The sequence below is a fragment of the Necator americanus genome, chromosome X (assembly GCF_031761385.1).
Source record: "Necator americanus strain Aroian chromosome X, whole genome shotgun sequence".
NCBI classification, from domain to species: domain Eukaryota; kingdom Metazoa; phylum Nematoda; class Chromadorea; order Rhabditida; family Ancylostomatidae; genus Necator; species Necator americanus.
In genome coordinates, this window is record NC_087376.1 from 35,030,466 (window position 1) to 35,042,285 (window position 11,820).

Consider the following 11,820-nt stretch of genomic DNA (forward strand, 5'->3'; position numbering starts at 1 on the left):
TCAGTGGCCGAAAAAGGTCAGTGGGCATATCGTAGCTTTAAATGCCCCCAATTTTGTTCGAGAAGTTCTCCTCCGCTGAATGCGCCCCGCCCGTAGGATTCCCGACTTCTCGTTGTCAGAGAACTGAGAAAGTTTTCTTGGTAGTCGCGCCGACGGATGAATGCTTGTTCCTCCTCCACAGACAGGTTTAGAATCGAAGAGAGAAAGTTTTCTTACACGTTGAAATCACTCACCACTACTTCCGTAAATGAAATCACTATTCGTAACTCTTCTTCTTGGTGGACTCAGCGCGCAAAGTGAGATATGAGCCATAGAGTTGCCTGAAATCAGCCTTTTTAAACTACTCGTATCTCCTACGATTCTAATGAAACCTTTCTCTGAAGTAGCAATTATCCAAATCTGAGAAACAACTGTCCAAACAGTAGGATATTCAAAATTTATGGAAATATTTCCCGAAAATTGTCCGGTTTTCGTTGCATACATGAATGTTATACTTATCGATCGATGTCTTCAATAAGTGCAAAAACTCCGGAAATCCAACTGACCGTCGCAGGATCGCTGCACGAGGCCGTTCCGAGATTTCACTGAAACACAGTACGACTGGGAAGTGCATTTGTGACGGGTCTCCATGTGGCCTGCAAGTAAATTGTGGATTATGTTTAGCTTGGGATTGTCTCCGATCCTATAGTATGGATAAATGAAATAGAAATATGAAATAGCGATTACTTTTCCGCGTGAGTTAATTCCATCTGTTTACGCTGGTACTGGTTATGGATAAAACGGATATTTCCGCTTCAGGACGTCACTTTTGACAATAAATGGATGAATATGTATGTATATATGAATATAACATCCCCAAAGAATCAGACAGAATTTCGAAAGAATTGCCAATACTTCCAGAACTTCGGACTTCCGGAAATGTTCACAAATCGCTATATCGAATGAGCAGAGTTATGGCTCACTTGAGGACAAGCGTAGTGGGAGGCCTTGTCCCGACCAGACAATATGAGCACCGAGAATTCTGTTCATGATTCAGTTATGTACGGCGCGCACGAAACAGAAAGCAGCGATCAATTCTTACAATTATTATACATCACTCTTTTTATTATAATTTCTATCAATTCTGCTTGACCTGTGTGCACTGAATCTGAATTTACACTGGAAGTGATTTGAAGCCTTCTCCAATACATAGAATGATCCTGCGTTGACATTTTTTCGTCCTCAAATCAATGGAAAATATTCTCTTTCTTTTCGTAACGCATTCTCCTTTCTTCTGTTGGAAGCAATTGTTCAGCTTCCAGATCTTTCTAGATTTGTTATTTCTTCAAGACAAGACTGCATTAAATTAGTCAAAGTTAGCTGAAAAAGTTTGTTCATAACCTCCTCTCTGGACATCAGACATGATCGAAATCCACTAATCCAATCCATTACGGTTCTACATCAGCTAGCTTCAGAAGCTTAGCGTAGCTTCAGAAACTAGGATTTAGGAATTGAGCAAATGCCTCTGCACTGCAAAAGAAACCCATTCGAAAGAAAAAGTGATTTGCCCAAAATAAATAGATACTTAACGTAAGGTATTTTTTGTGCAATAAACTTTTTTCACGCAGTAGAATTAAGAAAATACGAATACATCTAACTAAATCAAAGGAATATCCAAAGACAGATAAGAAAGCAGGACGTCTACAGGGTTAAAGGCATCACCCCACGAATCTGAGGTGGTACGGATTTCAGGTGGAGTATTCGTATACGGGATCGTGGATTATGGAGAGGGGGGTGATTCCGTCCATTTCTTCCTAATTGCCGTAAAAAACGGCCCGGAAGATACGGCTTCATTCGTTTTGGCGCACCATTTTGTACAAGAGATTCGATTGGAGCGCGCCAGTCATGTGCGGCGCCGCATCTTCCGGGCCGTTTTTTACGGCAATTAGCAAGAAATGGACGGAATCACCTCCCTCTCCGTAGTCTCCCATCTCGTAAACGAATACTCCACCTGAAATCTGCACCACCTCAGATTCGTGGGGTGATGCCTTTAAGATGATTGACCTCAGTCGAATGAAATGGATTAACAGCGCTTGAAAACAGTTCTCTGCACTATAAATCATCTAGCGACCGCACTTTTAGTGTCGAGGTATGTCAAAAAAAGTCTTTTTTGAAACGGTTATTGTAATCCAAAAAACAAAACAAAGTAAGAACAAACAGTAAAACATAACTCCACCAGCAGCAACTCACCGGAAAAGCAGTACAGAGCATGAACTATCGGCAGCAATATTAGCGATAACTGTGAATGGAAGTGAAGGTTCATAGTTGGGCGAAAGTAACTCGTACCTAAAATTTTTTGAGTGAGTCAACCTTCGGACAATCACTGGAGGCGCAATTCTTCAGCGACAAATACTCAGATCTGCGATTTAGACGAAATGCTACTTGTTCTGGATCTTTTTTGATGTGAGCAAAATTTTTCGACGATTTGATATCCTTAAGTGGTCTGATGATTCAAGTTAGTTATTATACGTCCCTTTTTGAACTCTTTCTATTTGGCTCAATTGATACAATTGTTTTTTTTTTCATGAGAAGGAAGGTAAAAAAAAAATACTCAATGAAGGGCACTCGGAGTACATGAGGATAAATTTTTTGCGAGAAAACTTAAGGTGCCACCTTTCGTGGTACTGTAATATGGATCAGGGAGTAACTAGTCAATTAGTCAATGACACAATAGAGATTGCTGGAAAAGGCAGTGGATTGATGAAAACTCAGAAAATACTATCCAAATTGTCCTGTCATAAATTCAAGTTAGCATGCGAGACGAAGAATTACTTAGAGAAAGTGATGCAGACGAAAAATTATTGGCAAATATTTTTCGCAAAACCAGACGGAAACTGAATGACATCCGAAAAAAAAAGAATTAAATTCGTTTGAGATTTGAGAAAGGTCCTCCTATTCACATCGAAAATCTCAAATCTACCGGGAGAACGGGAAGGAACTTGTAATGAGGAAATCAGGTTAGGTGGGAAGTATTTTCGGATGTAACGTAGCTACAATTTTTCAGCGGCACTGAAGGATCTCTTTACAACGATGGGACAAGATGTCTCCAGAAATCTAATCTGAACATGGACGAGTCCAAAGATGTAACATAAATCAGGGAGGAAGTGAAGTGAATGAAGAAGTGATGGAAATAAATGTTAGAAGTAAGGATTATTTTTTTGAAAGGATCATGGGGAAATATCAGATTATCTGGTTGTTTGGTGACGTTACTTTGTTATTCTAATAACAGCGCTTGTAATAACATGTTTGTGCATCCTCTCATCAAAGATGAAAACATTCAAGAGTAGGAAAACATCCTTAATTTGTTCTTTCTCCTTGTTTCGAGAAATGTGGACAAAAACATTTCGGCGGAAGCTAGAGAATGAATCGTCTCTTCCACAAAAAAAGTTGAGGAAGTATGAAACTTTAGAACTTGTAGCACTCACGGCCACCCGCTCTTCCTCTGTTTTCCTCTCATCGTAACATACTTCCAGCTATTACTGAAATTGTTTGCTGGAGAATATTTCACGGTTCGCCACCCGTTCAGACAGATGCATTCTGATAAACGCCGTTAATGGGATCCGCATAGCATGAAGACGTGGAGCGGAAGGTTTTAATGAGGAAACGGGAATGATCGCTGCTGCAGTAAGTAAAATTGGAAGTTTCATCGCTAACGTTAACCTCACTCCATTCCGACTCCACCCACTCCGCTAGAAATACTCCCGTTTGTGCCTGCAAATAGTGAAAGTAAATGTGAGCACACACATACAAGTGCCCTAAATGAAAAGAATGTCAGGCGTTTGTGGCTGTGCTTCTAAGAAACCACTTATTGCCCTGCAATGGACATCAGTGACAGCTCATTTCACACAATGAATGGACTGCAGAACTTCCCTGGCCTGTCTTTCCTCTCGTAATTTTCAGGACCTTTCATTTGAGAGAGACGCCGATGTCAGCACGAGGTTGATTTTGTGGAATTAGAAGTATTTTAGTCTGAGATAACAGACTTCGCGTTATTTATGTGTATACCCCTAAATTCTTCTTCGGTTTCTCTCGAAAAAAGCAAAGCAAATGACAATATGTTCAGGGTTTACTCACCCAACCCAGGGTTAGCGTCAAGATTCGGGGCCGAATCGAATGAACGGCATCTCAACACGCCTACGTCGCCCCTCTACGGCATCAGTAGCTTTCTGTCAGCAAGTGAATGAGTGCTGCTTTGTGAGAAGGTTACTATCAGGTAACTCTGAGGAAACAACAGTTTCTAGCCGGAGGCCCGCAATTCAACAGGGCATAAATACTTGGATAAATGGGTTTCTGGAATGATTTATAGGTTGTTGCCCTACTGAATGAATATTGATGCCCTTTCCTTTCTTTTTTAAAAAAACATCATGACGTTACTAAGTAATCTCTGTGAAGGATTCATTTGATTTACGCTTGTTTCCTTCTTATTACTTTTGCTTTCGAAGGCACCACACCATGAATCTAAGGTGGTGAGGGAATCTGCGGGAAAAGCTAGAGATGCGGCTGCAGATTTCAGGGGTGGTTCTGCTCAACGCTCCCTAATCTTCCTAGAACATGGTAGGGGAACTACTTCAGCTCCTATGAGGAAGATTAGAACGGTCCTCGTGTTTGCGTTCTAGTTTCCTCAGCAACCTATTCTTTGGTTTCACTTGACTAAGGAGTCGAGGAAAACCCAGAAGTTTTTGACTGCTGCGCAGCTGCAGGCGGCGCGTGCGCAAGGGTGCCGCGTTGCAGCTGAAATCGTACTGAAGAACGGAGTCTTTAACCCTTTTTTTACAACGATTATGGAGAGATGAGCAGAACAACGCTAGACTCAGCAATCTACAACCCCGCCTCCAGCTTTTCCCGCGAAATTCTTCACCACGTCGGATTCGTGGTATGCTGCCTCTATCCCATTAACAGAAGGCCGCGTATATGAGTGCAACTGCTCTACCTGTACGCAGTGGTACTGCTTGTATTTAACCCAATCAGGCATTTGACTGCGGTCTCTGGAACTACTCGAGTCACCCGATGTAGATAGGCAGTTGATGCGGGACAATAAGTTTTGAATGCTATAAAGCAGTGATGAATGGATGAATTATGTTCGAGCTGTTGCTGTAGATCGAAGAAGGTGGACAGAACTATGTCCAAGTATGACATACATCATTTTAGAAATAAATGCAACGTCAAGGTTTAGAAATAAATGATGAAGTAGACGTGCCATTTTCTAAAATTAATGTGTTAGATTAATTTAATAATTAATGGGGTGGGTGTAGTGTATCGGTTAGAGGTTCCTCTCTGTCTGCACGATCGATCGGAGGTTCGAATCCGCCCTAATGCTCTCCAAGCCCTTCCGGGATCTATAAATTGGTACCTGGCTTGTCTGGGAGGATAAAAACACTGACTTGAACAAACACTAGCCACCGCAGGTCATTGTATAGGCCAGATACACGCTCGTAAACCTCAAGCGATTCTGAATTGAAGTGAACATGGGGGGCGCATCCCGAGACGTGCACAAGGCTAGCGCGCTCCAATCGAACTCCTTGGAGAAAACGCCAGAAACGTTAAAGGCCTCACCCCACGAATTTGAGGTGGTACAGATTTCAGATGGAGTGTTCGTATACGATAGTAGATTATGGAAGGGAGGGTGATTCCGTCCGTTTCTTCCTAATTGCCGTAAAAAAACAGTCCGGAAGATGCGGCGCGTGCACAAGGCTGGCGCGCTCCAATCGAACTCCTTGGAGAAAATAGTGCGCCAGAACGCCCGAAGCCGTACTTTATGGGCCGTTTTTACGGCAACTGGGAAGAAATGGACGGAATCACCCCCCTCTCCATAATCTACTATCCCGTATACGAATACTCCACCTGAAATCTGTACCACCTCAGATTCGCGGAGTGATGCCTTTAACGTTATGGTTGCATGCGCAAATGAAAATGAGAAAGGATGAAAAATGCCGAAAAGAACTACAAGAACTAAGAAAAAAAACCGCCATTGGTGACAATATGAGTCACGGGTGCTCGCATGCGACAGGTAATACATAGTGGTCCCAGAATCCACGAAAAAAGCATGCAGCAGAAAAAGCATGCGATCACCATTGTGTTGAAATAGGTCCATTATTTATACTACTTAGCTATGCATAAAGGATAAAGTTAAAGGATAAAGGTCCTGGCGTTAATCAATCCGCTTGGGATGCGCCCCCACGTTCACTTCAATTCAGAGTCGTTTGAGGTCTACGAACGTGTAAATATATATATATATACATATATATATATATATATATATATATAGTAATTTCTTCATTTTTCTTTTCAAAGATTAGTTATTGATCTGTATAGAAATTTCATGCCGCCACCGTCTTATCCTATCCGATCCAGCACTTTCCGCCTACAGTATAGCATGACTCGCGTTCATTTTATTAATTTTTCAGCATTTGAGTACACGAGTATCTTCTTCATTCTTCTTTTCGAAGATTAGTTCCTTATTTCGAAGTTTTGGTATACTATTTCTGGACAGTCCCCTTTTTAAAGGCTGAATATGCAAGTGGTTTCACTTTTCGATAGTGATTAGGTTTCGAATAATTGAAATTTCGTGATGTCGGCAGGCATTTTCAAAGGTGCTCTACTCCGAAAATGATGGATAATCTCATATGTAGAGTACGGACCACACAATAATGCGAATGCGACTTGTTCAGACACCTTCGGGTGCTAACCCCACTCGTTCCTTCGAACTACTAATCCACCACCTTTGCTCTTTTGGGGTTCACAGAGTCAGAAGTGATTTTAGCGCACGTGAATCAGCGGAAGAAAGTACGAGCGGAACCTTTAACTTTCTCTATTTATTTATGAGAACCAGAAGAAAATCGGGGTCATTAAGGGTTGCAAATGAATGTGTATAGGCTATCGAAAACAAACAACTAAGGATTTAAGAAGCATTGTATCGTTCGAACCAGATCTGAACAAAGATAAACAGGAGATACCGAGAAGGATCCATTTGAAATATTTGTTGAAGATAGGAGGCGGGTGACAAAGTAGGAAAAAATCGTGCAAAGCTCGGTGAAGGAGGGAACTTTTAACAAATTGCTGCTTGAAGACTACAATGGTTCAGATCCAGCGATAGGAGATACTTCTGAATCTTGAGACTTTATTGGGTTTCTAACTTCGAAAAGTCAAAATTCGCGAGCTTTCAGCCAAACTTGACCATGTTCGGGAAAAAAATTGCTGCTAATTAATAAGTACAATGGAAGCGTCAATATTAGAAGCTGTAATCAGAAGAACTTTTAATGTTGGGATCGTTCTAAACGGAGATGGGTGTCGTGATGTAATTCAGAATTATTGCGGTGAAAATAGCTTTTCCGAGAAAAAAAAATCAAGGAGAAATTAGCAACACGAAGAGAGTTCATAGACATCACTCTGCACTAAGGAACACCCAACAAAACGATCTGCACGCCCTCGCAGAATGAAAGAAGTTACCGCGACATCTAAGTAAATTAACAGTAGACCAGCATAGATTCTATTGACCTAACAAACATAAAGAATAAAATCAACAAATCACTCAATCAACCAAGACAAAATCAAGCCGCTTGGGATGCGCCAACGCGTTTGAGTGCAATTGGGAATCGCTGAGGTTCATTGGCACGTCTTGACTATACAATGACTTGCAGGTTATACCCGATGGATGAATTCAGTGCTTTTATCCTCTCAGACTCCACAAAGATGAAAGGTTTGGTTGGTACTCCAGTGGTTTCAGACCATCGACCGATCGTGCAGTCACAGTCGGACCTCATACTGACTGCGCTACACCTGCCTAACCACACAAACGTCAAGGAAGGAAGCAATGGCTGGCGAACACGATGGAAAAGTTATCGAAGCGTGTGATGTTTCGTAAAAACGATTAAAAGTGCCATTTGGCTAAGTGGTGTTGCTGTGGCGGTGCTTCCAAATCCATTATTTCTCGGTAGATTATGCTGGCAAAAACTGTTCTCTTTGCTAAAAGGTTATGCATAACCTGGGCGTACATACAGCACCAATACAGCAGTTCTAAGATTCATTAAGTTGTTCAGGAAATATGGAGTAGAGTTGGTATCTCCTCAGACAAGTCTAATATGATCTTTTTGATCTAGGGGGGGGGGGGGGTCAAAGGCTTGGTTGGATTTCGAGCCATCGACCGTGTAGGACCATGACTAACTTCTTACCACTACGCTACACTGCTACCTGGATAACTATACGAGAAGATCCCTATCAATATCAAAGGCGAAGACTCTCAAGCAAGAAATAGTTATTATGCTAGGTTTCCTAGCTTTCTAAAATCACGATGATCCTTGTGGATGACGAAAAGCAATGAATAAAAAACAGGATGACAAAGGCCAGTAACGGCCAATTACCATTCTTGTAAAGTAATTGGCTCTTCCCTTTTTAGCCAGTATTTGTTTAATCTTTTTAGCAAGTCTCGTGGTAAACATGAAATATGCTTGTAAAACTAAATCTTGGTCCATCCGAAAAAGACGAATGTATGTTCAGACTATTTTCTTTCCAGACTTTTAAAAAATTTTAAAAGTCTGAAGAATTCAAAAAATGAACAACATCTTGACGGCGACAATATAATTTAGTTTGCAGCCAAACTTGAGAGAATATCAAGAATTAAATCCACGAAAATGAAGAAGGATTGAAGCATAATTATTGCTACACACTCAGTTTGAGGTATTGGGATATACTGAGACAGCTCAAGGCCAGTTATCGAATATTTATTCGTCAGATGTTTGTTATCGAGCTAGCAGATTAGTCAGGATCAGGAAAATGTACTGTGTACGTTGGAAAGCAAAGACTGTGCTCAATCTCCACAAGTTGAGAAATATTTGCTGATGGGCTTCGTCCTTAGAATGTCATCAATGAATTACCGATTAAAGCTGGAGCTCTGTTAACGAAAAGGCGCAGATATTAGTTATTTTTGAGACAGGAAATGAACCACAACAACCAGAATGAGAAAGAAAACAAAGAAGTACCAGGAGAAAAATACGAATTCATAGATAGGCTCCAACTGTCCAAACTGCAATTTTCGCTGGACTGATAAAAGTAGATGAGATATCAAAGCAAATTAAACCAATTAAACCAATGAGATCAGATCCGATCCAGCTTGCAAAGTGATGTCTCGTTTCTTTATACTCTAGCGTGATCTATTTGTTTACTTGTTTATTCATTTATCCACCTTATTAAACTATTATAAGTAGTTTCAGTTCAATAATTTAACAGCACCCAAAATAAAATTAATTGTGCAGCTTTAAATATATTAATTTTAATGACTTCGTTTTAATTAACGAACTATTGATTTTTAAAAAATTCGAAAATGAAACTATAAAAAGTCCAGTTAGTGTATGTAGTATCTGGGCTCATAGATTCTTGCAAAAAAGAAGAATAAAGTAGATGGTGGCTTCAAAGTGGTATGTGCAATTTGGCAACGGGACAAAGCCGCCTTGGTTTTTTATTGGGTTTGTTATTTGAAATCACGCGAGCATAAAACACACTTTTCGAAAGTTAAACAGGCGTTTCCACAGGAGTATTCCTTTCAAGTTGTTGACCGCACGCAGGAATCACTACCGAGCATTCGACTGAAGCGCTCCCTGACAACCTCTTGGACCGAAAGGGAATACAACATCCTCGAAGAAGCGAAATACAGCACGTCACTACTCGTTCCGAGTCGAGAAACTGGTCGAGAACTTCAGCTGCTTATTCCATGTTTCTTACGGTCACCTCTTTGATTTGACTTGGTGTGTTCTTGGGCTAGACAATCAACAAAACATACGAAAACAGAGTTGGGAGAGAATATCGACGAGCAGTGTCACCTGCGTTGAAACTAATTAACTTTTCCAGGCGACCAGTCGAACTCAAAACAAACAAAAGTCTAAAGTCTGAATCACTTTTCAGTAAGGCGACTTCGCTCAAAGGATACACATACGAAATCACTCCAGAATCAGGTTCGCAATTGCTTGAGAAGTGAACGAGAGTAGCCGAATAGATATTGAATAGCATTACTGCCATATCTTCTGGAAAGGTTTCCACAAACAAGTGAAAGGTCATACACAGAGTTCTGTAGTCATCATCCAAGCATTTCAGGATAGAAAATTGCTAAGTACCAATTAAAAAGAGGTTATACACGACGCAAAACGTGCATATCGTTTTTCGACGGAGTAGTTGATGATGAGAATACATTGCATATACGTATAGAAAAGACCAGCGATATGAAATAAAGAAAAAATAAACAGAATCTCCCTAAGCGAAGTGGATAATCCGAAAAAAAATCTTCGAATGCCAAAAACTAGGAGGAGAACGGAGAAAGCATTACGTTTGGATAAAAGGCAAAGTACAAGGCTTTGATCAATTTCTATGGAGATACGACTCGATTTCAATTGAAAGTCGTTGAAGTTTACGAACGTGTAAATGGCGAATGCAGCGACTTGAGGCGGTTAGTCTATCTGTCAAGTCAGTGTTTTTAACCACTCAGACGACTCTGATTATCGACGCCGTAGGATGAAGCGCTCGGTTGGCACTAGGGTGGTTTCGAACTGGTTTCGATTACGCAGTCGCAGCCGAAACTCTTACCAACTGCGCTACTCCTACCCCACGTTGAAAATTCAGAGGCAGACCGGGGATTTTCTGGGCAGACACGGTTCTCGCAACATTTGCCAACAATTTGACCAAATCAATGAAATGTAGATTCACTTGATTATAGTGACTGGTAAGCAATACGTACGAGTAAGATAAATTGCTAGAGATTTCCTCAAAACGAGTTTTTCCAAAATGACAAACGCGTCAGCTAAATATTAAATCTCCTCCAAGAAAATGTCATAATATTTGTGCACTGGTTCTTCTCTTTCCACTTCACCCTTTTTCTCTCTCACGAGACTTTCACGAACCTTTCTTGCCAACAAAATATATGAACACAAAAGCATATCACAACTACATGAGCGTTTTAAGGAAAATCTTCGGTAAGATTTGGAACTTGAAACATCAACAAAATAGTGGATAAAACATCTGCATGATAAGGGGAATATTATTATCATTATCATATATCCTATCATATATCCTTACCAATTTTTTTTTGAATTGCTTGAATTATTCAAGCAATTCAAAAAAAATTGGTAAGGATATACGATATATAATTTCAATTAATAAATTTAAAAGATTCAGGAAAGGAGACTGCAAAGTCAATGAGGACCGGCAATCACAATCACATAAATCCTATAAAAGGCAAGATATCCATCTCTACTATTTACTATTTAAGGGGCATCACCGCTCAACTATTCTTAATGCAGCGACAGCGAACGGAAGCCTAGCACACTATGAACGCAACAAAAACGACCGACGAAACGTCGGGTGAAATTCCATCCCTTTTCATTTATCTAATTACATTACCCCTCCACAACAGTTTACCGCCTCATAGTGGCGTGGAGGTAACTCTGGGCGTCGAACTGCGATGCACTGCGGAGGTTCGTTCTCCGACAGGGTCTTCCAAGCTGAGAAGGAGTTCGACACATCGACATTCCAACTTCTCGGAATAGGAAGCATAGTTTAGTGTACACCAGTGCTAAGATTCACCACCGTCTTAGCAAATGTCGCAAGGTGGTTCCCTGATCCATATAGGTTGGGCGACGACCGTGGGAAAGCTAAGCTGCCGTGGCATGGCTGCTTAGTTTGGGGAAAAGTCTCTTTGCCACTCCAGCATATTCACTGCCTCAGTACCCGCACACGGGCCCTGCCGTCTCAGACGTCGGACGGTATGGCGACCGGTGAGAGGCGATCAAATCTCAGGTT

General features: G+C 41.0%; 1 protein-coding gene across 1 annotated transcript; it reads right to left on the bottom strand.

The window, feature by feature from the left end:
* RB195_026392 (uncharacterized protein) lies at positions 1–630 on the bottom strand (the record flags this gene model as incomplete). The annotated part of the gene is made up of 3 exons (XM_064214925.1): positions 1–173; positions 234–320; positions 546–630. 3 exons carry the CDS (start codon positions 628–630, stop codon positions 1–3), a joined length of 345 nt encoding a protein of 114 aa, XP_064070806.1.
* Between the last annotated feature and the right edge of the window lie 11,190 nt (positions 631–11,820).